This window comes from Emydura macquarii, unplaced genomic scaffold (genome assembly GCF_026122565.2).
Source record: "Emydura macquarii macquarii isolate MOO-44397 ecotype Brisbane River unplaced genomic scaffold, CSIRO-AGI_Emac_v2 contig_1045, whole genome shotgun sequence".
In the NCBI taxonomy this organism is placed as follows: Eukaryota; Metazoa; Chordata; order Testudines; family Chelidae; genus Emydura; species Emydura macquarii.
This window is the reverse complement of record NW_027131182.1, coordinates 2,569,514-2,596,563: the sequence shown is the minus strand read 5'-3', so window position 1 is coordinate 2,596,563 and position 27,050 is coordinate 2,569,514. Positions and strand designations below refer to the sequence as shown.

The 27,050-nt window shown below is 42.8% G+C and overlaps 1 protein-coding gene across 1 annotated transcript in view; it reads left to right on the top strand.

The window, feature by feature from the left end:
* The window catches only part of LOXHD1 (lipoxygenase homology PLAT domains 1), a 264,458-nt gene that overhangs the window by 14,197 nt on the left and 223,211 nt on the right, over positions 1 to 27,050 (top strand). The window contains exons 5-6 of the mRNA XM_067545371.1: positions 1,414 to 1,587; positions 3,974 to 4,169. Of these exons, the coding sequence (XP_067401472.1) occupies positions 1,414 to 1,587; positions 3,974 to 4,169 (370 nt within the window). The remainder of the gene's footprint in view (positions 1 to 1,413; positions 1,588 to 3,973; positions 4,170 to 27,050) is intronic.

The following is a 27,050-nucleotide window of genomic DNA, read 5'->3' as shown; positions in this document are numbered from 1 at the left end:
CATTTCAAAGAGCTTTACAGATCTAAACTAGTTAAGCCACAACACCCCTGAGTGAGGTATGTATTATTGTCTCCATTTTACAGATGGGTAAACTGAGGCATAGATATTCAGAGACTTGCCCGAGGTCAGTCGATGAGTTAGTGGCTGATTGGGAAGGAGCAGTGAGTTGACTTAGGCCAGGTCTACACTAGAAAATTAGGTAGAACTACATCACTCAGAGATGTAAAAAATCCACACTTCTGAACAATGCAATTAAACTGACTTAACCCCTGGTATAGACTGTGCTAGGTTGATGAAAAAATTCTCCTGTCAACATAGCTACTGCTTCTCGGGAAGATGGGTACCAATGCCGACAGGAGAAACCCTCCGCTTGGCATAGGCAGTGTCTTCACTGAAGCACTACAGTGGCATAGCTTCACACCGCTGCAGTGTTTTAAATATAGACCTGCTTTAAGTCTTCTGCTTTAAATGGTGGTGGTTGTTGTTATTATTTATTTTATTTATTTTAAAAACTACTTTTATAATTTGATTTAATAGCCCCATTTTTACCATAATTTTTAATTTCAGTTAATTAGAATGTAGGAGACTATTTCAAACCAACAGTTTACATGACAATATTTAATATACTGGAATGAGGTTTATAACAAGCAATGGTCTTGCTAGGATATATTTTGGTACTAGTCCTTTTTGGTGATTTTGTATTAGGAGCAGTTGTGACTATTTATAGTCTGAAGCTTCCATTTTGCCCTTCCATGCACCTGCTTTTCAGTTATTCATAGTTTTCTCAAACAAATTCATTTTAGGCTGGAATTTTTCATGGTTGGCCTTGGGTAAAATTCTGTTTTCTTCTTTTTTTTCCTTTTGAAAGTTCAACAATGTGTTCTTAAATGTGTCAATTAAATATATATATATTCTGATGTGGCCAGAAGCCTGGACAATGGTTGCCTATTTTCATAACTACAGAAATAAGATCTTGTTGATTTGTAACGTAGGCGTAAACACAAAGGGGCTGATTGATCCAAATAGACCAGACTTGTGTTGCGTGAAGTGTGTGGTTTCATGATACGGGTTCAGATGTTGTGACTTAATTCCTCTTATAATATATGCAGACTGTTTATATTCTGCTTCATTTGAAGTCAGTGGCTAACCTACTGTTGACTCCAGATCTGTTGTTAGAGTGCACTTATTTGGGACACTTAGGGCCAGATTCTAATCTCACATGCACTAATGTAAATCCAGAACAACCCCAATGAAATGTATAGTGAAACCAGTATAAGTGAGATCCAAATCAGAGTCTTAAAGTGTTACAAAAGTGACTCATTTACCTGCTTACCACGTCTTGCTAGACAATACAATCTTAAATGTTTTTAATGTAGCTGTGTTATTAATACAGGGATATTATATATTTCTTAGGTATTTCTTAAGATGAAGGGTTCTAAAGGAAAACTCAGCAAGACACGTTTGTATAAGAAAACTGGATCTAATGTATCTCAACAAACAGCTGTGTTTAAACTCTCCAAAGCGTCAATTAATACCTTTAAAATTCATGGTCCAGAAATTGGAGAAATCAAAAACATCACCCTTGAGGTAACCATTTTTTGTGACTTGAAATTAGTATAATTTTCTCAGAGGGGGAAATATGCATAATGTTATAGATCTGAATGGGTCACTTTTTTTTACAATATTTTAAATTAACTAAAAAGGGAAATGAAATCACAGCTAGATAGACCAGAGGTAAATTGAAGGAAAAATAAGTTGTGGCTCCCAGCTTCTACTCATCCTATGCAAAAGCATGATAAAGATAATAAAAGCTGTCTGAGTGTGTGATAATATTAACTTTTGAGGCTATAGATTTAAGAAGTCATGCATGGGAACAGCAAATCAATCTTTCAAATTAGAAGACAGGGAATAGCAGTCAGAGAAACCTTGATGTAGTAATTTGTGACAGAGACAAGTTGCAAAGTTCTGAGCGAGATCTCAATTTTAAATAGTTCTTCCCCTTCAGCAAGAGAAGAAAAAGAAAAGAGAACAAAACCTTTAGGGGTGTTTTCGGTCAACCAATAGGAGCTAGCTAGGACATTCAGAATTGAATTCAGATCTGCACACCCCCAACAGTTTGTGATGTTCAGATCTCATATTGTGGTTTGGATCCAGGCCTAGAAATAATTAAACAGTTATTTTTGATTTGAGAGCTTGAATTGGCTCCAAGGAGTTGATGTTGGAGAAAGGTTTGATAGGGAGAATATTGAAAAAGTAAAAGAAAGGAACAGGAAAACAGTCATGACAGAGTAGCTCAGTGTCCCAAAATCCTGAATCCTATCTCTGATATGATGATGATGGAAGGGACCTTTCTTCCTGATACATGAAGATTGCTGACCCTTGACTCTTACTGGAGCTCGTGTTGCTGTAGAGTCTTACTCCGACAAATGACCAGTTCGGTTTTTTTCTTTTTAAAGTTTAAGAAGTTGATTTTGTTGCTCTTTGTTATAAGGCTTTCTTTCTGTTGAAACCACAGTGAAACCGGGTAATATATGTAGTAGTAAGACCACTGTGAGGTGTTGGTTTTATTATATAAAAACCTTCTTTAAAGAATGTTAAGGTCTGCCTGCTGGCTTCTCTGCCTTACACACACACACACACCCCCACCCACCCACCCACCCCCTTGCCCCTGTGTTTTCAACCACCCGGCCCCAGGGAAACCCCACAGACCCCATAGCTTCACTCTGCTCAGGCCAATTACAGGAGACAATAGAAAGTGCCAGGCAAAGCAATCTCACTCCTTCCATTTAGCCTGAAAGAAGGGTAGCTAGCACATGCATCAGCTTTGATGAGGTCTCTGTAGATCAAAGTTCTGCTTGATAGCAGCCATTAACAACAGCCCGCACAACAGTAGTTTAAAAAAAGTAAACAGCAAACACAGAGATTTCGTCATGTGAAATCATACTGACATCCACATGGATCCTCAGCAGAGTCTGGATCTTTTAGATCCGTAGCACAGACCACTGTCACTTGAGCTAATGGAGTTACCAGTAGCAGCAGTTGGTTGTTATCCTCTGTGGGGGCTAGCTACTCGAGGGGGAAGAAATGAACATTTTGTGAGTGGCTTTCACGAGTATTTGGTAGACCAGGGAGGAATGTAGAGGATCAAGAATCCTGGATTTAATTCCAGGTGAGTTTGTCTAGTGGTTATAGACCTTTCTGTGCCTGTCCTCCTAGCTCTCCTTGCCCCCTTTCTGTGCCTGTCTCTCAACTCCTCCCTTGTACCTGACCTGACCTGACCTCTGCTCCTATCCACCACCATGCCTGCCTCTGTCCTTGTCTGTCGCTGTCCTCCTTTCTCCTCTCCTCATTACTCTGCAGTTGAGCAAGTCACTCAGCTTCCTCCTCATCCTCCATGGTAAGGAGACACCAGCACATGGAGGAAGAGGGTCACTGAGTGCACAGGAAAGACCAGACCTAAGAGCAAAGAGAAGCTGGGAGGAGCAATTGCAAGAAACGCTCTGGGTTGGAGCATGGTCATTTGCTCTGTGGGAATGGTGCAGGTGAAGTCTGGTTAGCCCATATGAGCTCATTGGGGATGGAGGATACCCTGTGCAGATGGAATGTTTGGAGAATTTAGCTGCCAGCCTTCAACAAACTTCAGCTGGGCCTATGTGAACTGAGACTTTCAGGGGCTTATGACTTGGACAAATTTGGATGTTTTTCATGGCAATGGCAAAAGACATATTCCTGACCCTATGCCAACCTCCTGCCAAATGTCAAGCCCTTACAAATCCCACCAGTCTGTTAGGAAAATATTTCAATGAAAAGTTGAGTCTTGTGTGTGTGTATATGCCTGGGTAAAATATGGACATTATGGCATGCAAATGTATGCATACATGTAACACATGCACTGTGTGTGTGTATTGAAGTTTCACTAGACCTTGCATCCTTATAATCTCACTTTTTAAGGCTTTGCATATTTCTGTTTAAGCATGATGGTCTAGAGAAACAGAAAGCCTGGTATGTGGAGGAGATAACAGTGACCAATACAAGCCGAGAGAAGACTTGGCACTTCCTATGTCGACAATGGCTATCCTTGTATCACACTGACTGCCAGCTCAGCCGCACTTTTACACCCACTGGCAAAGGCAAGCTCGCTGTTCTGGATGGAAAATCTGACCACACAGGTAAGCAAAGTGCTGCACTTTCTGCAAGCTGCAGAGAGGATTTCTTTCATGGTAAATGCCTGCCAGTCCCTGTATACACCCCAATGTTCAGTTTCTTAGGGGTAATGATTCATGTAAACACCCTTTATTAACATACTACTGGCTATCTATGTCTCACTGCGTATGTTGGAAATGTAACATGAAATATAAAGATGGATAATGCAGTTCCTGTTCACATTAGACTGAAATCTGCTACTCTGTACAGCATATGTCAACTTATATACAGGAAGTGTGTACTCATCATGAATTTATTGCCTGCTTGATTTAGTGTCATGCTAGTATCTGGGAATCTAAGCACAGGTTACTGCAGTATTATTTCATTCCAGACTGTGAGTGAGAGGCACGAAAACCTCCCAGCTCATGCACATTTTTCTTGTTGTGAACTGACACAGTGATATTCCTGGGCTGTGCATATCCATCTATGTGCTATAGAATCTGTGTACCAAAACAAAGGGATACTGAGTTAATCAGGCTTAAATAGCATAAACGTTGTTCCTGACTGAAGATGTTGGCTTCAGGATCTCATCGATGTGTTTCTTCTTAAAAACAAAGAGCAGCAGTAGGAAATTTACTCATCGGGGGAAAAATAACAACAATAATAAACAATACAAAGCCAGGATGGCTTGCGCTCTGTATAAAATAGGCTATGGGAGGGAGGTGGAAGAGGTAAGCAATAATTCCCAGTTGGAAACAGGCAGAACTGGTAAGGAATGAACTCTGTTCTGAAGTTTGTAAGAGTGCAGTACAGTGTAACCAAGAAATCTTAAGAATGAGCAAGTATGTAGATGGTATCCTTTAAATCTCATTTCTGCCCTGTTGAACCTTGACTTTTCAGGACATAATTTTGTGACATTTGCCTAGTTTTGTGATAAAATAAATTCATGATCTGCAGCCAACAGGAACAGCTACTTCATATAAATCATACACATGCACAAATCGGCAGTTGGGACTAGAAACCTTGTCTGTCAGCTCAGAAACTAAAGGCTACCATTGCTTGACTTAAGAGAGAACTCCTGAGCTTCCCCAGGTAGCAGGTTCGTTTATCCTTTTTGTGGGTCAGCCACTAGAAAACAATGTCACACTCGCACTCACACACCACAGTGGGTCAATTTAATGAGACCATGTGTGTAGAGTTTGGCCCTCCTTTACAACCGGGTGACAGAATTAAGGCCTAAATTCAGTATTCTCTTCCCTAATGTGGTTTTATTTGTTAAAACTGTATGGTAGATGTAGTAAGAAGTGAGAGCTTAAAGCCTGTAAAACAGGCTAAAGCCTAAATGGAAAAAGCCGACTAAACAGAAGTATAAGGGGTTACTTAAGTTAACTGAAACTGGTATAGGAAAGTGCTGATTTTGCAAGGTTGTAAGATTGGCAAAATATTACTAAAATATGTAGTAGGTATAAGAGGTACCAAGATACTAACTTTTTGAAATAACACTTTTATGGGTAAAAATAATACATGAAGTGGCGGTGCCCAAATCAGCCAATCAACGAAAAAAGGTGGTGGTCAACTACGTCAGGAGGGTGGCAACTACCTACATCAAAGGGGGCAGAACGAAAGTGTATGTAACAGTGTATAAAAGAGGGTATCAGAGGGAATACTAGTGTCCGGTCTAGGGGATAACAGAAAATCCCGCCATTGGGCTGAGACCATTGTAACGCTGCCAATGTGAAACTGACCCAAAAATACTCTGTAAGTCACTTCTCATTGTGCCACATGCAATAAACCTGGCCTGGGTGCCTTCGTTGCTCAGCTAATCCGTGGTCGTGTCAACTCATTTGATCGTGAGAGCTGTCTCAGTTTCCTGATCAGAGCTGGGACAGCATCTACACAGGCACACACGCACGCAGCCTACACTGATAAACATCGGTGACCAACACACCGATTACCACAGTAGACTTCATAAAGTTTTGTTCCGTTTAATTTGCACACACCCTCCCAGTGCCTGGGCATAGTAATCATAACAGTCTCCAGGGTGATCTGTACAAACTCATACCCACCACTGGTAACAAGTGAAACGGTCGTTAAGAAAATGAATGTATGCAGTGTTGTAGCTGTATTGGTCACAGGATGTTACATAAGGTGGATGAGGTAATAATGTTTTATTGGACCAACTTCTGTTGGGGAAAAAGACAAGCTTTCGAGCATACATAGAGCTTTCAAGACCTGAAAAAGGTGTGAGCCTGAAAGCATGTCCCTCTCACCGAGCTCTTTTTCAGGTCTTGAGAACTGTGTGTAAGCTTGAAAGCGTATCTCTCTTACCAACAGAAGTTGGTCCAATAAAAGATATTACCTAACCCACTTGGTCGCAAGAAAATGAATGAGCAGTCTATTGACATCTCTGCCACAGATTCCTGTATGATCTTGGGCAAGTCACTTAGGCCAGAGTCATGAAACTTGAATGCCTAAGGTTGCGCGCTTAAATAAGTGCCAGACTTTCAGAGGTGCGGAGCACCTTCCTATTCCTTTTCTCCCGGGACTCCTATAAATCAAGGGAAGTTGTAAAGGCACAGCACCTCTGAAAATCAACCCATTTATTTCGTGCCACCTAGTGAATCACTAACACCATTTTCTGCAGTGCCTAGCTATTCCTTGGAGGTCTCTCATGTTTAAATACTGCTGATCCTAAGTATGCACCCAACCCAGCCCTGCTTAGCTTGGGAAGTCTGATGAGATTGCTACTGGAGGTAGCACAATGGCAATTTATTTTGATGCTGCTGTTAGTGCTTGAATAACCTCTGTTAAAGGTCAGAAGCCAGCTTTGACTCACGGCATTGTGCCTTCTTTTTTATTCACAGCGAAGTGAGTACAGGGGAAAAAAAGCCCGTTTAAACGTTACCTTTCCTGGGTTTGACACATTTTATTTTTCCAGCAACATTAACATTGATATGTGATGGGGCAGAGTTACATTAGGTCTGTCTGCAAAGGAAAGGCTGCCGGGAAGGGTAGTGAGGTAGCCAGTGCAGGTGCAAATGTGGGGAAAATGCATAGTAAAGATATTTCAGTATCAGGTGTTAATATATAGATATTCAGGCCTGCCTGTACAAGGCCCATGTTTTCTAACTATATCCTTATCATTTAGCTGGTTATAGGGTATAAAACAAAGAATCAAAACCACAGGCCTTCTCTCACTGTGACAGTCTGAGGTCTTGTACTTTGGCTCAGATGCAGAAGTGGCGGCCATAAGATGGGAAGAGTGCAATCACATATGCACATTCCAGCATAACATCTAATACCAAGTGTTAAGGGGGTGATCCAGTCTAACCAGTCTATCCAGATAAAGAAAAGATCCTAGAATGTTTAAAGGAGACTTGGTTTGCTAGCTTTCTGACTGGCAAAAGAATTACTTATCAACAGTTGTGGTTGTAAAATCTACACTCATTGTTTTGTCTTTATGGTACCCAATTCTCTATTATCTATTTGATTGTTTCTGTCTGTTGCATAACTAAGTGTGATCAGTTAAAGTGGTGGGATATGATAATTCTTTAATCAATGTTACAATATGTTAGGATTGGTTAAAGAATCATCGTGTAATATTGTTAAAGAAATGATTGGTTAAGATACATTGGAAGTAGGGGGGCAGATTTATTGGTGTAAAGGACTGGGGGCTCCTAATGGATGCTTGCTTGAAAAGATCCCAATAAACCTGTCCTATTGCCTGCTGCTGGACTCTGGACTTCTGCTTCTGTCAGCAACCTAAGAACTGAAAGGATTGGGGGTGGAGGCGGGGGTTCCTAACATCTGGAATCAGGCCCTGCAGCGGAGCCCGTATCTGGCCTACCTAATGAATGTGTGCAGCTGGCCTGTAGTAGGCTGCCTGAAGTAGGCTGCCTGATTGGCTACGCCGCCTGATTGGTTGGAAGAGTCAGCAGATTGGCTCTTGAGCCCAGCAGCAGCCCCAGTTTGGCTGTTCCTGTGCCTGTTTGCCCCCAGCCTTGGCCCCTGCTTTGCCTAGCTCCAGGTAACCAGGTTCTGACTCTTGGTGCCTATTCCTGACTTTTGATTTTGGCTCTGGTGTCTGACTGCTAACTCTGAGCCCGGGCTCTGATTCCTGGCTACCAATGCCTTCTCCAACCACAAGGCATGATCACCCACATCCCAGTCACTGACAGCAGAGGCACCCCTCTCCCCCAGCTTAATAGCAACCGGATGCATGGCTTAATCATATACAGGGTTTACAGTTTTGGGCCATGGCTTTCAGCACCCTCACTGTAAATATTGTTTCAGTGCCCCTGAAGATGTCCGCGGTATGTGCTGATTTGTCCCATTAACTCGGCTGTCTCTGGAGGCCTCTGTGGAGCCCCAAGTTGCCCAGCATGCTGGAACCTTGTAGGGAGGGTAGTGTTGGAAACATTGCCTGCATTCCCCAGGGTGAATTCCTCTGCAGATGGCACTGACCAGGCTGACATGGGAAGGTGTAATTTGTACCTCCTCCTGCCAGCAGAAGTGAATCTTGCTTAGTTTCTTTTTACATTTTAATAAAGAAAAATCAGTAAGGTCAGGGTCAGGTTTCCCTTGGTGAACAAGGCTTGTTATGAACCTTAATTGGCTGTCAGGTCGCCATCAGTGCACTGCCTAAAAATAGGAATCTCCTTGCATTATTTATTAATTAGGGTAAGCATTTAAAGGTTAATGTCCAGGGCTGGAAGTGCTGTTATACCAGCAGTTGGCTGCTCTGTAGAATTGCACAGCTTCTGTTGTGGTAGAAGGGCAGAGGTCCACATTTTCAAAATTGTGGGAAGCAGCAGCGTGCTCAGCATTTCTGAAACTTGGGCCACTTTTTAAGGCTGGGACTTTCAAAAGAATCTAAGGTCATTAGCACTCACATCCCATTGACTTTCAATGGGAGTTGGAAACTATCATGGGTCCAGCCAAATGCCTCTTCTTGACTACTCGTCAGACTGCTGTGAGGGGATCTAGCTGCTGAATCCTTGGTATTCACGTTTCTGGAGTCAACATCCAGCACTGCCCCTGTCTTGGGGCCCCTACATGCACATTTGCGGTGCAGACCCTCGGTATAGCACGCTCTCCTGAGAGCCGCAAACATGTGCCCCACTGCCTAGCTCCTGGAACCAGTGCTGAACCCTCAAATTCCTCCCCTGCTCTCTGTAGATTAAATACATCCTCTCTCAGCTGTATGGGTGTTCTGGGCTCACAGGTTATCTTTTCAAAGCCCATGTGAACAGTGTAACACATAGCACACAGACTTTGCACAGGATTCTAAAACTATTGCTCTTTACCTAATCACACAAGAAACACCCAGATACAAAAATAATAAACTCTACACACATTTCCCTGCCTCAGCTTCTTCACTACTCCAGAGCATTCTTTGGACTGTGGTCAGAGTCCTCTGGAGCCATCCAGGGTCCTTCTGCTGTAGTGCATGCCTTGTTTTCTGAAACATAGAGCCTTCTCTTCCCCAGCTTGTCTTCTTTGACCGTGGCTGGTCCATTCCGTTCCCTTCCTATCTCCTGCCCAACGCTTCCTGTTTCTGTCCTAGTGAGTCACTCTGGTTTATATGTCCCACCACTAACACATAGTTCCTTTGTTCAGCTGTTAGCTTTGCACTCTCCAAACGCCAGCCCCCTACAGACAAGGTGGAGGAAGTGACTCAGACTCCTTAGCACATCTACTGACTGGGCAAAATACAGTTGTAATATTCCATTTTACAGCAATGTTCATAGTTACGACTTTATAATATCAAGCAAAATTCTTAAGTTGTACAGACAAATTCCTCAAATCATCACAGGCACATAACTCCCTTAGGCTCCTTTTGGAAATCCCAGATTTAGGCTCTGAAAGCATGAAAATCAATGAGACTTGTGTTGCTGTGGCACTTGTGAAAATCTTCCCTCCCTCCCTCAAGAGCCTGACTTTAGGCACCTATTTGTTGAAAATATTGACCTTACGCTTTAATTTAGTGTCTCACTGTACATCCTCGCAATAACTCACAATAATTGCACACCCTGTTGTGCTGTGTTTCTTACATATACAACTAATAGATCTGATCCAGTTTGAGATAAAGGAATAATCAGATTAACAAATCAGTAATTCATACAATATGATTTTTAGAAAACATTGTGTCCTTCAGCAGCTCCTTCTAGGGACAAACTGAACACAGTCCTACCGTGTGCTGCAAACCAGAGAGAACTAAATGGTGGATCCCTAATGGAGTTAACAAGGATCATCATCCTGCCCTACAGTAACATTTCCTGGCAGTCAATGAGCATAAAATAAGACGGCCATACTGGGTTAGGCCATGGTCCATCTAGCCCAGTATCCTTTCTTTTGACAGTGGCCAGTGCCAGATATTCAGAGGGAATGAACAGAAGAGGGCAATTGTTGAATGATCCATCCCCTGTTGTCCAGTCCCAGTTTTTGGCAGTCAGAGGTTTATGGACTCCCCAAAGCATGGGATTGAATCCCTAGCCATCTTGGCTATTGATGGACCTATCCTCCACGAACTTATCTAATTCTTTTTTTGAACCCAGTTATACTTTTGTCTTTCACAACATTCCCCTGGCAAGGAGTTCCAGAGGTTGACTGTGCATTGTGTAAAGAAGTACTTCCTTATGTTTATCTTAAACCTGCTACCTGTTAATTTCTCTTATTGTTGTGAAGGGATAAATAACATTTCGCTGTTCAGATCCTTCACGCCATTCATGGTTTTATAGATGTCTTCTCATGTCCCCACTTGGTTGTCTCTTTTCTATAATGAGAGCTCATTAAGGTAAAGTGTCTCTGGAATAGTTGTCTTTTTTTAAAGGAACAGTAACACCTCTTCAAAATATTACTTTGATTTTAGTGGTACAGCACTCCTTTTTTGTTAAGGTTATGTCGCAACTTCTGTTTCAAGGTCAACTTTCGAAGACCTCCAAAATCTACATGTGTAGTCAGATTCCTTTGAAATTTGGTGGGCTCCAGGTGGATGCAGGATAGAATTAGTAACCCAGATTCGGGGTCATTTGAAGTAGGGGCTGTAAAGAAATAAACCCAGAAAAGAATAGCCATTTTTCAATATGTTTCTAGGTGGGGGTTTTATTTGCTGAAAGATAGAGGTCAAACTATCGATATGATGCTGGTCAAAATGGTCTCAATCTGTTGAGTTTTACCCAAGGTAATGCATGGCATTCACTAAATCTTCAGGGGATTCCAATTGAGAATGGTATTTAAGAAAATGTACCCTGTTTACAATGCTTGGGCGCCAATACAGAAAAATGGCTAGAGCAGTGGTTCTCAACCAATTTACCATTGTGGGATGCATATATAGCTGTTTATGTGTTATGTGGGCCGCATCCACACAATGTATATACTACCTGTATGGCCCTGAGGGTGTCACATGGACCGCAGCTGTGTGCTGATTGGGTCGCAGGCAGGCCACAGGCCGTAAACCACTGGGCTAGAGGGTTGAATTCCCACTATTTTGTATGCTTTAAAGCTCCACCCTTTTGCTTTGAAATTTGTGCCTCATGGAGGCATGGGGTAATGTTATTGATCCAAACTTGGAGTCATTTGACCAAGGGGTTTCTGCGTTTCAACCCCCATCTCTCCCCAAAAGTTTTTCTTCTGCCTTGTACTGTTAAACTAAGAGGTACTAATGACTGGATGGATCACAGACCTTGCTGAGACTGATGGCTACGAAGTCAGCCATCAGTTGACATAACTAAGGCTAAGTTAATCACCAAGGGGGTTTGGACTAAGTGGCCGGAGGCTGCTACGATTTTATTTTTGGGGCAATGTAATGAAAGTCTTTTGGGGGGAAATATTAGACATGGTCATACTTCCTAGTGGGTGGAGGAGTGAGCGAATGAGAGGGAGAGGTTTGGGGCTGCGGCGAGGGAAGAGGGATAAATCGGGATGGGTGGTAGGGGAGAGAAGAGAGGTTGTGGACTCAGATGAGGCAGGTGTGGCACCCCCAGCTTTGCCAGTATACCCCAATTGTCTTGCATTCCAACCACCCAGCAACCCCCAGCTCTGCCAGTGCATCCCAACCTTGCCAAGACGCCCTCACCCCCCTGCACCTCACAGGTCTGACAAGGCATCCCAACCCATGCACAAACCCGACATGTTCACCAATTCACTTAGACTGGGAGCTCTTTGGGGCAGTTTCTGTTTACTACAGTGGCACAGCAGTGCCACGATAGTTAAGGTTGCGTCACAACTTCTGTTTAAAGGTTGACCTTTCTAAGTCCTCTAAAATCAACATGTGTAGTCGGATTCCTTTCACATTTGGTGTACCCCAAGATGGTGCAGGATAGGGTGAGTGACTTTTTTTTTCTGCGCACATCTAGAGCTCAAACTGTTGATGTGATGAATGTCCCGATGATCTCAGTGTGTTGAGTTGCACCCAAGGTAGTGCATGGCAGCCACTCAATCTGGGGGGGTGTCCCAAATTAAGAATGGTATTTAGGAACATGTTCACATCTACAAAAGCAAAGAAGTGTAGTCTGGAAGGATTACAGCGTGCAGGCACCAGTAAAGGACAGACACACGAGAAGGTTGATGTGCAGCCGCTCTCTTTGAGGGAATGTGCTAATGCCATTGCCCCTGGGGAACATCCTCCCACTGATGTTTCTAGTCCGAATCTTTGAGCACCTGTGCAATAAAGAGCGAATAACTCGTGTTGCTTGCTACACATCGTCTCTGTTATAACATTTGTATTTTATGCTTACAGCTGCTGACTATCGCTCTGTGTTTAGTAAAAATATAACCCAGATTTTTGTTATATTGGCTAGGGTGGAGCCTGAGACAGAGGAATTTGTGTGTGAAAGTGTGTTGGGGGGAAGGGGTACAGGAAGAGGAATTGTGCTTACAGAGGGGGCAGGAAATGAGGACGGGTGGTAGGCAAGCCTTGGATTGGTTTGGTTTGCAATTCCCCTCCCCCCCAATTCACCATTCCAGTATCAGGTTGTTCAAGATAGGGTATGTCAACCTTGTGGCTTTTTACACAGTGTTGGGGGACTGGACCTGAAGTTCTTCGGTGTTTTCTTTCTTGTGCGCCTGTGTGTTCCCCTCTGACCCGATCCACTCAGACAAACCACCAGGAACAAAGTTTTATTCTGTAAGGAAACATAGAACGGGATTCCAGTCCAGCAGCTTCCTCTCAGTTTGTCTCATGCTCCCAGCTTCAGTGCTAAAAACTTCCTGGGGAGAGGGCAGAGGGTAATTCTCGGCAGGAACCAGGAAGCTTTCCCAGCACCCAGCAGTTTTGTTGTCCACAACCTGTAGTTTCCACCACTGCTGTGAAAATACACAGGACCTGGGTGTAGGTTGTTTGAGAAAATATGTATTTTATTAGCCTGGGGGCTGAGGGCCTGGGCAAGTAACTATTTTGTGATCGTGGAGCAGATTAATGGGGTGTTTCCAAAGACACGTAACACAGAAGCTTGAAAGAGCAGGTACCTTCATTATTGAGGGAAAAGAAATATGTGCACTGCCAATATTGCCAGCATGTGGATTCTGCGTGATTGCTGGATCACGAGGTTGCAGAAGTGTGCAGGAGAGCACCATGACATGGGGATTGCTGACTACAGGCTGATTTGAGTGGAGAAAGAAAGCCTGCATTTGCATCATGTTTTGCCCGTTCTGTAACTGGTGACTTATTCCAGACAGTGTGGGGATTCACTTGGATGAAAATTAGCTGGACTTTATTCCTGGTGTGGACTTCATACAATGTATAAGAGCCGATTTGGGACTCATCAGAGATTTGCATCCAGGAGCTGTAGGGTTGCCAATTTTATAATTGCTGAAAACCAGACACCCCTGCCCCACATCTTCCCCCTCTGCCCCAGCGCCCCGCCTCTCCCCCCAAGGCCCTACCCCTGTCCCATCTTTTACCTCCATCACTCACTCCCCCTTCCCCTGGGACTCACCTGCCAACTGCAGAGTGGGCTGGGAGTTGCTGACACGGAGCCTGCCTGCCTGCCCAATTAGGGCACAGCAGGGTAGGGTGGGGGGTTGGTTCCTGGAGCAAGGGGAAGGGGCAATCAGGGCACAGGGGGGTGGGAGGGCAGTCCCTGGAGTGAGGGGCCAGGGTGGGGGCAATCGGGTATGGCAGGGGTTGGTCCCCAGAGCAAGGGGACAGGGCAATGAGGATATGGTGGGGATTGGTCCCTGGAGCAAGGGGCTGGGATGGGGCAATAGGGTCACAGCAGGGTAGGGGGTAGTCCAGGGCAGGGAAATTGGGGAAGCGGGGTCCCCAGAATGAGGAAATGGGGGCACAGTGAAGTGGAGGGGGAGAACGGGTGGATAGGAACCCATCTCCTCGGGCACTGGTACTTACCTCTGCGCCGGAGAGGCTGGAGTGGGTCTGGGAGCCAGCCAGCCATTTCTCTCCATGACCTGTCAGGCGTCAGTAGCTCTGCTGAGCGGAGACCAGCTCCTTCAGCAGCAGCTGCTGCTCTTCCACCACCCTACCCTGGTGGCGGAGGCCATGAGTGACCGGTTACTGCAATTCTGACCAGACACTGCCAGGTTCTGTTTTCAACCGGACTTTCCAACCAAAACTGGACACCTGGGAACCCTGGAGCAGTGATAGTTTTTTCTGATTTGGCTGAGCATCTGAATAACTGCTACAGTGTCAATATGAAAGTTATTAATAGGCGTTGGAAGAACATTAATTGCAAATGGTAAGGTTCTGGGTTGGCCTGAAAACAGGTACTGTATGGCATAAACATTACAAACTCTGATACATGACTGTTTCTCTAAAATGTGGTACATCTATTGGACAGGGTCAGGGGATCTTTTTCTCTCAAACATAAAACTCTCATAAAACAGCATTTTGAAACAGAAACCCTGTCTGTGGTTTCTCTCGTTGACCTGGCCACAAACTCCACCCTCCAACCTTTGTGAAACACAGCCAGGAGTAGCATGCCACTGTAGCCCAGTAGTCCTTTACTCCATGCACTGTATGTGAGTCAGGTTATAGGAGGGGAGAAAGTAAGAGCAATAGAAACATTTGTATATCAGTAAGTGAGGATTTCAGGGAGATGTGTCCCCTTTGTGTGTGTGTGTCCCCTTTGTGTGTGTGTGGTGGCCTGGATACTGTAGTGGGGAGTGGGCCAGGTTGGAGGGGCGAATACAGTGAATGGGTTGGGGCATGACTGAGGAGGTGTGCTGAAGCAGTGTTGATGGCGTCCAGCTGGTGTGTGGGGGTGTGTCTTGGTGGGGGTGGGAGGAGTACTGGCTAGCTTTGTATGCAGATTGCGGGGTATGATATACACAACGGCCTAAATGACTACTACTAACATATTTTTTCCTATTCAAAAGACCAGGAAATTCAATGGCAAAAAACTACATTCATGCAGAGTTAAGTTTGCTTAGTGATATGTTGTCCCTTGCAGGATGTTGAGTTGAGCAAAATTCAAACTTCTGAAAACCAGGAAATGCACAGTTACCGTTGCCCATGCAACCTTAACTTGCCACCTTTCAGCAGTGCCCATGTAGTACATCCCACGAATACACATACCTTTTCTCTGCCAACACCACAGTTGCTGAAATGTACAAGCTGTCCATCTCCTTTTACAGCCCATTCGTTCTCAGACCCAGGATTCCATCTAACACTAGTAAAGGACAAAGCAAAAGCAAAAGAAAGGTTGCCCAAGCCACCATCCCTGTACCCTCTTCAAGCATGCACGTAGCACATACTCATACAAGCTCTTGGCACTGTAAGATTCAGCAGGTTCCAGGTCCGGGAGTACATTCACACACTTAGCTAACTCCCCAGAAAGAATACCATACATGTACAACTTAAGAAGCACTTCTCGGTCTTTACGACTCCCATACACTTACTCACAGGACACCATCTTAACCTACACTTTCACTTAACTATCATTAAAGCATTAGAATCCTCTCATGTTCCACCTGACTGCTGATAATACCCTCTGTAATAAAAGCCATCTGCCCTGCTATTGACAACTTACACAATTCTGCATAGAAATAATGGATAATGCATCCTGAAGGTACACATGCACCTCTTCCCTTTGCACTCACACACTAGAGGGTGGAAAATATAGCTCTCCTCATATCACAATCACAGCTCAGTCACTCACCTCAAAGGAATCCACAGATCTTACAAACATACCTCTGCCAAGCAGAGCTAACTACTGCCTCCACCACTCAGTACAGCTACATCTGACACCGACCACGCTCGCTATACCTGGAGTGCATTCAGATAATAAATGCTTAGATTGCTCTCATATTGGCTTTCTACTGACAGTGCCCTTTGTAATAAAACCCCTGTGCCCTGATAATTATATGACATACACAATTCTGCATTGAAATGATGCATATTGGACCCTGATGGTAATCATGCAGCTCTTCCCTTTACTTACACACGTTGGAGGGTGCAAAACATAGATCTCCTTATATGATAATCACAGTTCTGTCACACACCCCAGAGTAACCCGCACGTGTCCTTAGATCACAAATGCACCTTTACCAAGCAGGCTTAGCTACGGCCTCCACCACTTAACATATATACGCCTAACACATTGCCTGCATCTAGAGTGTATGCAAATAATTCTCATCAGCTACTGCCTGCTCCAGGAGAAAATAGAAAAGAGTGCAATCTTTTTTTTTCTTCTTCTTCTCCATTTTGTCCTTTAATCATGTTAGATTGGTGTGAGAGTGAATGGATTGTAAAAGAGCTAGTACATTTCAACAACTGTGGGGTTGGCAGAGTAAAGGTATATGTGTTCGTGGGGTGTATTGAGGCATGCTGAAAGAGGGCAGAGTTAAGGTTGTCTGAGCAACCTTAACTATGCATTTCCTGGTTTTCATAAGTTTGAGTTTTGCTCAATGTTCTACAAGTGGACCACATAACACCAAGCAACTGCAACTGCATAAATGTAGCTTTTTGCCAGTGAATATTTCTTACAAATCATGAGCAGGTCCTTCCATGGCAGCTGCAGATGCAAACAACTAGCCCTTCTCCCATACTTCTGACAAAGATAAGGTATATTGTAATATCATCCTGTGCAGTTTTTAGAAATTTTCCTATAGAAACAGCAATAACTAAACAGCACCTAATGTGCATAGCTCTGGTAGCAAATTCTAACTTAACAGAGGCATCGATCTTACTCCTCAACGTCTTAAATGAATAATTCTCTTGACGAAACCTTAACCCCGACCCTGGACAAAAAGTTTGGATAATCGCCCAATGCTTAGCAGAGGCTAGCCAAAGTAGCTTCAATAACAGATGCTCTGATGACATTTCCATGCTCCTCGTAAGTCCTCCCTCTGAAATCCCCTTGATAAGTTTCACAGTGTTCGATTATAGGGTCCTAGAGAATAGTCTGTGTCATGGCATCTGTGTATTTCCCCTTCTGATTCCAGCCAAGCAGTTCAATGATACATGAAAACTTAAAGATGTAGAAGTTAACTAAATATATTTTTTTAATCTCAATAAAGTTTTGGGTTGGTTTTCATTTCATCACAATTATTTTTTCCCCTCTCTCCATATTAGTACACTATGTATCAAGTGCAGGCAACACTGTTGATGACTTGATTTCTATAGCTGTTTTGCTGATACATGTAGATCTTTAGCAAATAATATTTTACTTTTTAAATAACAAAAGAAATCCTTATTCAATCACTATAACTGCAACTGTGAATTATTATTTGCCATGATTTTTGTTGAACTTGAAGTCAGTTTAACGTACAGCTTTGTAATCCTTCACAAGCTGTGTGGATTTGTAGTTAAAGCACAAGTTGCAAGTTAAGAATTCTGGCTGTTTGATATTGGATTTAGCTTCTTTATGCCTCTATTTTCCCATCTATAAAATTAGGATAATAAAACTGACCTCACAGGAATATTGTAAGACTTAATACATTAATGTACCTAGATACTGTGATTAGTGCTCTACAGATACCTAAAATATTTGTAAATTACATTTAAGATTCTTGGATAAAGCGCTAAGTATTATTGCTGCTTTAAACACTATTTGGCATAGGATTGACAAAATCAGAGCTTTATACAGATGCTTTCCAGTGGTTTTAAGCCCTATATGTAATTCTTTTAAATAGAAAACCTAATGGTCCTGGTTAATTTCTCGTGTATCTCTACTGATTTATAGTGGGATTGTGCCAGTGATGAAGTTGGCTCAATAGAAATAATGCTCTTCATGCTTGTTTTAATGTCCATGAAAACACTTTTTAAATGTAAGCACCACCCTACCTGGCAGTGGTGTGGAACCAGAGAGAACAGCATCGTACTACAAGTGGTGTGTTTGGATCCTGATTTGTCCATAACTGTTAGTTCTCCAAAGGTGCTGGGTGAGATTTTCTAAGGCCTTCAGCACTCGCCTTACTTTGCTCCCATTGGAATCAGCGGTACGCTGCCCACTGATGTCAGTGGGAACAAAGTTAAGCCAGTGTGGAGTGCTCCTGAAAATCCATCCTTTGTTCTGCTAGTGGAAGGGGAGGTGAGTCTCTGAGATGGTCTTTTTCTGTGTGGACCATAGAATGATAGAACCACAGGTGAACCACTGTGCTACAACAGAACTTGAAAATGAAACTGCCTACATCCTAAATCAGAAATGATAGTTGAGTGGCCAGACGGTAGGAAATATGCAAGATCATACAGGCTGAATAGCAAAACAGCTTCTTACAGCTTTTTCCATTTTAAAAATCTAGCTGTTCTTAGCTATATTGGTAAGGATTTTTCAAACAAATCCTTGATTTGTATCTTCATAGAATCCTTTTGCTTCTGCAGTGACATTAAAAGCCTGAATTTCTCCTTTGTTAAAAAAAACTCGAGCCATTCAGTATAATTAATATACAGAGGGTTTTTTGGTTTTTTTTGGCTGACACTCCCCTTTAGTGAACTTTTACAAAGCAGATAATGTAAAGCATAGATGAAGAAAAAGGTAGGTGGAAAAGGCAGAACATCTGTATGAAATGCCATTAGTGATTCCTCTTAGTTTTCACTTTTATCATCTTCCCTCCATCTAGCGGAGGTTGATAGGTCCTTGCTGGCTTCATATTTTTTTAAAGCACTCATTAAGTCTGAAAGGGCTCTCAGTTGGCTGACGCTGGCACTTAAATACCAGAAGTAATAGCTGGTACATCTTGACTTCTCTCCTTGCTGGATCATTCAAGCTTCTTTGCTGACAAAGCCACTCCTGAGATAACATAAAGAGAGCTTCCTTTCTTAAGTGGTTTGGTTAAACAATCTGCCAAGTACCAAGACCTGAATTAAGGGAGCGGACGAGATCTACCTCACATAAATTGCAATGTGGTGGAGAAAGAGACTTCAGTCATCTAGTGCACGTACTGGTAGGATAACATTTTGTCTTTTGTGTTGAATGTTTCTTAAACCATAAACACATGCAAATAGCCTACACAACCAGTTTGGTGTATTCCTGTAGATTGTAATGTGGTTTTGTTTCAGAATCTAATATTCCACACACACACACACACACACACACAAAAATCCCATATGAAGATATCCTTTTATCTCTGTCAAAAGAAAGTGGTTACTTTATGTGAACAAAGCTCTTACCTAGAGGTTGGAAGCATGCAAGTAAATGCTTTAAATCGCTTCTATTCACCGTTAATCTAATATCAACGTTTGCAATCAGAAAAACACAACCAAAAGTAACCCTAAGTTTGTGGGGTGATCTTGTTTGTCTTTTGAATCCCAACAAATTAATCACTGGGGGAAAAAATAACAGATGAGATAAAAATGCGGTTACTCTTTAATCCAGATAGGGCATAGCTTTTGGAATAGACATACATTAGTATAAAATATTTCACTGTGGCAGAGCCCAGTTGGCATTCCTCTACTACTGCTGACCCTTAAAGAAAATGTATTAAAAAGGCTAAGGCAGGTTAATAATAATAGGTTAATAGTTCAGGATTAAAAAGACAGACTATGACTTGGCAGTACCTTATATTTTTTAATTATCATAAATTCATATGGCTGTTAGGAGTAGGAGACTAAGCTACTAAATTTTAAAATGAGTAGGTTTATAGTTTGTATTTTCAAATGAAATGGTGCAGAACATTGCTGGGGGTGAGTTGTTTTGAAAATCCGACTCGAATTGTGGTCACTGTGCCCCTCTGAAAGTTCTGGCTGGAATCAATAAATAAGGGCTGAGAATGCCTTGTTGTTTTTGATTCTTTTTATTTGTAAGTGAAAAGGTGGCATTTAAAACCAGTGACTATTGAATCAATGAAGTGACTTTCACAAACTTTGTCTTAATATTTTGATCCATTCTGTAGATTCTCGTGATAAGATGCGAGGTATTATGTCAAAAAGCAGCATGATTTATCTACTTCTTTCTCAACTAAGTATTGATTTTTGGACAATATTTATTATAATTTTTAATCTATACTCATTGCAGGTGTCTTGCTCCCTTCCCTCCACTCTGCTGCCCTCTTACAAAGTACCCTATTCCCAATATTACTAAAGATCAATCAAGAGCTTGACCAAACAAATATGTCTTAGAGCTTGTCTACATTAGAGATTTTAGCATTGATGTGGCTGATTTGAAACAGTGGTGAGTTTGCACAGGTGCAAATCCCATTTTGTACCAGTGCAGTGAGCGTGCACAAGGGGTTTGTACCAGTTCCGCAGTGTAGCTACATCAGTGCAAAAATCTCTCATGTAGACAAGCGCTCATGATGTGTTCTGAATCCCGCCAAGCTGGTCGGAGCAGTCTCAAGAGATGTGGGCTCTCCTCTGAGAATGCCTTGCTGCTGCATATGCTGGGTCTAAGTCCTGGAACCAAACTATAGTGGAGGTCCAGCCAAGCACAACACCTGCCACAAAAGGGAGGGGGTAACTGGGTCTCAGTTCATTTAGGGATTTATAGCTAGTAACCAAAGCTTTGATCCGCACTTGAAAATGACTATAGCTCAAATTCAGCAAAGCACTTAAGTGTGTGCTTAACTTTAAGCACACAAGTCGTCCCATTAACTTTAATGGCGCGACTTGGTACTTAATTTTAAGCACATGCTTAAGTGCTTTGCTCAACTGGGTCGTAAGTAACCAGATCAGAGCACAGAGCCACTGTAAGCCATTAGGAGCACATAACACTTTACTCAAGAGATGCAGTGCTGTGTTTTGTACTAGCTGAAGCTTCTGGGTTATCTTTCGAGGGTAGCCCTGGTTGGAGTGCAATCCTAGCACTGAGATACAGTGGTGTGGATCTCTGTGGATAGCTCAAAATCAAGGAGGAAAAGTCCCAGCTTCCTAGTCATCAAGAGATGGAACGAAGTACAGTATACCAAACCTCATCTAGGTATCCAGGACCCCTGACGGATTCAAAGTTATGCAGAGACAAAAAGCCACATTGGCTATGGACAACTATATCTAAGGTAGGTAGTTCCAAACTCAGTCTCTAAGACCCTCAGGGAAGGGGAGATAGTGTATATCAGCTCTCCCTCCAGTGACTTCCTCAGGATGATCTAGGACAGTGGTTCTTATCCAGGGGTAAATGGATGAGGTCTTCCAGGGGGTACATCAACTCATCTAGATATTTGCCTAGTTTGACAGCAGGCTACACAAAAAGCACTAGCAAAGTCAGTACAAATTAAAATTTCATACAGATACTGACTTGTTTATACTGCTGTATGTACTATACACTGAAATGTAAATGCAATATTTATATTTCAGTTGATTTATTTTATAATTATGTGGTAAAAATGAGAAAGTAAGCAATTTTTCAGTAATAGTGTGCTGTGACACTTGTATTTTTATGCCTGGTTTTGTAAGCAAGTAGTTTTTAAGTGAGGTGAAACTTGGGGATACACAAGACAAATCGGACCCCTGAAAGGGGCACGGTAGTCTGGAAAGGTTGAGAGCCACTGAGCTAGGAGCTACAATCGGCTTTTGTGTGCAAGAAGGAAACATCAACAATGTGGGAAGGTGGGGGATCCCAGCAAAACACTTCTGGAAAAGCTTCCTGTTTGAAATATTTTACATAAAAGTAAATGACATGTTATAAGATCCCTTAAGTGGGTATTTATTAAACAATTTGTTTCACTTTCATCAGAGGGCTTCTCAACTATTAAGTGTCACAAAACCATGTTAGGCAGGTAGTTATTATCATCCCAATTTCATGTATTGAAACAAAGAATCTGATCCAGGCATTTTAGCATATGCTAAACTTTCATACATGGGCTTTGGTGAGAATACTCACATTCTTAAAGTTAAGCACTTGCCTAAGTGCTTTGCTGGACCAGGGTTTAAGAACCCAGAGGGTTAAGGTTTTTTAAAGAAAAATCAAACTTGAGAGCCTAAAGATAGGCATCTAAATATAACTATCCTGATTGCTGGAGGTGCTGAGTGCCTGCAGTGATCATTGAATTCAATGGAGACTGCAGATACTCAGCCCCTGTGAAACTCAGGCGACTTGCTTAGCTCAAGTGACGTGACTAATGCCACAGAAGGAGTTGGTGGCAGAGCTGGAAATAGAATCAAGGAATGTTGAATCCTTCTTCCGCACACTAGGGCTTGATCCTTCAAGGGGCTGAGCATTCTGGCCTCATCAAGCAAAGAACTTAAGCACATGTGAGGTTCTGTTGAAATCAATGGATGAAATTCTGTCCCCATGGAATTAAATGGAAATTATTGTATCCAGGATGTCATCCTAGGGATCTAATTGTGTGCTTAGAATGGATCACATGCTGAAGTGCTTAGCTCGATGAAGTCAGAGTGCTCAGCACCTTCCAGAATTGAGCCCTTCCCCACTAGAGTATGCTATGATTTAGATTGCTTTAGTTTGCCTCTTAAATGCAATCATTATACTGGACAGAGAAGAGAATCCCAGCATAGTCTGTGACTTAGTTAATATCTTCCTGTGTGCCTGCTAGAAAGGATGGTATTAGCACTTCCATTTTATCTTGCCCCCATAAAGAAGCCCTCTAAATTTTCAATAGCAAATTACTTAAGCTGTTTGGTATTGCGCCTCTGCCATGTTATTTCATGTTGGTCCTTTCTATTCTGGATTCAGCTCTAAGCCTTTGCAAAGAAAGGACTGGTAAGATTGAGTTACTCTTACAGGTTATTTTCTTTAAAGTATTTGTGTGTGTTCTTAGATGCTCTTGTCCCTGTGACATTAGAAGCCTCACTGGCCATTGTCACACTGTCCTTTTCCCCTGGCTAATAGCAAATACAAGTAACTATATCGCTCTGCTCTTATTTCTGGAGTTTGGCTACTTAGTAACATAATGTTTATTCATAATCTTGTGAAATCCTCATTTAGATGATTTTATGGATTAAGTTTTAAGCAGCATTTCCAGGCACCCAACTGTTTGGTGCTAACAGTGTGAAAAATCACCAGTTGTTTGCCTCTTGACAGCTGTTCACTGAGCCCTGTAATATGGAACAGTGGGAATTGCACTCAAAATATTTCTGAATGCAAAGTAAACTAGTCCTGGAACAAAAGTTAAATGGGAAATTCAATAGTCTACGTTCTAGGGCAGGTTTTTAGTGAAGTGCCCTGGGATCTAGATCCAGAGCTTGTAGGCTGAAAATGTACCTTTTTATTATATAGAAACTGGCTGATTTGCATTCGGATTATAGAAGCAAGGCTGCCACCACTACTGCTTCAGAGTGAATACAACATGCAGGCTGGAAATTGTGTGTACCGCTGCCTTCTGCTAGATAGAATGAAAACTGCTCTAGTTGTTGTGGTGCCCTCTAGTCTAGTGGGTGGCATTCAGAGAATATAAAACCTCTGTTTACTGACTTCTCCATCTCCAGTAGCAGAGACCTGTATTCTGAACCAGATGGTCCCAAGTCCTATTCCTCATGCAGCATACGTGCTCTTTAGCTGGCAACTCTGAGTACCTACTGAACACTTGAAATAAGTAATGGCAGTGGATGTCCTTCTCTTAAGGAAGTGATGTGCTTGGTTTGTGATTTGCAGGAGGAAAAGGAGATGGGAATCGGATCTTACTGCCCTTCAGCAATCCGAGCTGGCCAAATGAGAGCGGAGTAGTGTTAATGATGGATCTTCTGGCCAGGAGAGAAATCAGATGTAGCAGCAATTAGCATCAGGGTAGCAGGGCTGGGGGAATTAATATGATTAGGTAATAAAGGCTGGAATGGACCAGGCAACTAACTGGATCGTGTCCATGGCATCTGAGGAGACTCAGGTTTGATTTCTAGTTCCTTGCTCACTGTCAGGGACTTGGAGCATTTTGATGGCAGCACATTTATTGCCATGTTCATTGACATGCTGCTGAGGAGTAATTTCATTATTAAACTGGGGAGTAATTTCATATGACAGAGTTCCCTGTGTGTTCCGGGAAGCTATTTGCATGCTTACAGCTACTTACATCCATATTCAGATAAGATATACCAGGTGGCAGCTACAGCAGTATATAACTAGATCAAATATGACAGCCTTGAAGTAAATCCATTGCACAGACAGATAAGGGATATTAATATTTCTTGGGTTGGGTTTGAATCCATGTAATCCTGAGAGCTTCTTTATTCTATGTAGGCCTAATGGAAACTTCCCTATTTATTTTCCCCGATCCAGGCAAGTACAGCTGCAATTATTTTACTTTTATCCTTTCCAGGATACATTTTTTTTTGTCCTGTTTTTTGGCAGTTTTTAATAATGTCTCTAATTCCCTCTCCATTGGGCAGTAAGTTTTCTTAAAAAACCCATTCTCTTAGTATGATTGTCACTGGCCTTGATTTCCCCCTGACTCCCAGGTTAAGATAATATGAGTGAAGAAACCTGCAAGTTCCTTGAGTTTCACTCCCTGTCCACCCTGGTTTGCTGGTCTGTGCTGAAAAGCCTTATTAAACCTCCTCCAAACAAAGGATCTAAGGAGAATATCATAGCAAAGAGAGAGAGAGCGGGCCCAGAAAATCCGCATGAGTGAGGACCACTGGGAGTGAAAAATAAAACTGACTGCTGGATAGCAGGCCCTTCAGCAGAGAAAATTGCCAGTGCAAAGGTCAGCCAGCCAACCAGAGACAACATCTAGCTTTTGCACAGAGAAAGTATGTATTTCTCAGACAGTTAGACCAGTCCTGGGCAAGGAGTGCTCCTGAGGCAGCATTATTAGGGACTTTCACTGTGCTCTAAGGAAACCAGGAGCCAGTTAGGATGCAAAAGGAAGATGCCAGGGTACTACGGGGAAGGAGTGTGTTGGGAGAAAGGTAATACTTCATAAAGCAAACAAAAAATCAAACCATTCACCCATTAGCACTCCCACATCCCTGGTCAGCCATTCTGCCACATCCTTGAATCCTTAGAAAGAGGCCCTCGTTCATGCCTGGTTAGTTCTGAGACTTCTACTGTCCGTAAGGCCCAATGCAGAGGGGTGTGTGTCTGGAAGGTGCAGTCAGCAGTTGAGGAGTGGTCTCCAGTTAAGCAGGAGTTCACACCCGTGTAACAGGGTGGTAGATTCTTGGGATCTGTATGGGGCTACAGGGCTATTCTGCTGAATTATCTCTGTGTCAGGTGTCCAACACTGCATAGAGAGGAAGAGCTGTATTTGCTGAGTCACTGAGATTAGGTGAGGTGTGTCCAGTTAGTTTTAGTCTAGGGGCCTGACTCCCATGTAAACTAGCCAGGTGGGACTCAAGAGTAAGTCTGTTGAAGTCAGTAGAGTTATGCTGGTGTATAACTAGTGTAAAAATCGCAGAATCAGGCCCATATAAGAGGGTTTGGAGTGTCTCTGAGGCAGAGGCAATTAGATAGAGTGACTGGGGATTGTGCTGGGGGGAACACTAGGAGTAACCAAGATTGGGCTGAATCTTATGTGATGGTGATGTTTAAATCACCAATAATACCAAACCTCAGGAAGGGGGTATGCTTGAACCTTCTCTTGAGTTTATATGCTTTGTGAGGAGCAGGCTGGTGATGCTATCTGTTGGAAAGTGCTGGGTAGTATTTATAAATCCAGATGGATGAATGCAGTGTCCTCCACAACTTGGTTGCACAAAGACAGCAAATTTACAGTTTGGTTGCATGGAAACTAACAGAGAGAATATGGGACCGGGGATCAGGAGATCCGGGTTTTAGTCCCTTCTCTGCCACTGACCTGCTGTGTGACCATTGGTGAGTCACTTCACGCATCTACGAGCCGCTGGTTCTCCTGCCCCCTGCAGCTTGTTGGTCTTGTTTATTTAGATTGTAAAATTTTTATTACTGTGTGTTTGCACAGGACCTGGCACAATGGGGTCCCAATTTCAGCTGGAGACTTTAGGTGCTACTGTTATAAATACAAATAAAAGATAAGAATAATAAGCTTTTCCATTATCTAAGTCTAAATATGCAAAGGTCTGTCTGATGCTGATTTACACGGCGTCTTTGAAGATAATATGTTGCTGTCAATAGAGGCAGGTGTTTGGATGCCCCGTAGTGATAAAGCCAGATTGATTCAACCCTTTTTGCTGAGAAATTTCAGAGAACCTCCATCCCACAGAGCTTCTTATCAGAAGTGCTCAGCACTGTTTCCTATAACTGACCCAGTGCTCCAGGGCTTGGCAGATGGGGGAAGGGAGGACCGCAGTCAGAGGCAGGAAGATGGTGATGTTAAATAACGTGATGGCATCCAGAAAAGGAAATTCATGTGCAAAGCTAACTTTCAAAGCAGCCCATACACGTCTCTTGCCCATAGGGCCTTTGTCTAAGCTAAGACCCTGTCTTATTAAAGTGTGTCACACTCTGTAGTAGTTTTGGGACTCAGACTAGTGTTCCCCTGTTCTCAGATTTGATGCCCTAAAGTCGCTTTCCATTGGCTTCTAGAAATGAGAGTATATCGCATTAACCCACCATGCAATCTTAACCTGAGGAAGTAAACGTGTAATCCTTATACAGGGGAAGGCAAAAGCAGGGGACTAGGAGTCAGGATTCTCTTACTCTTGA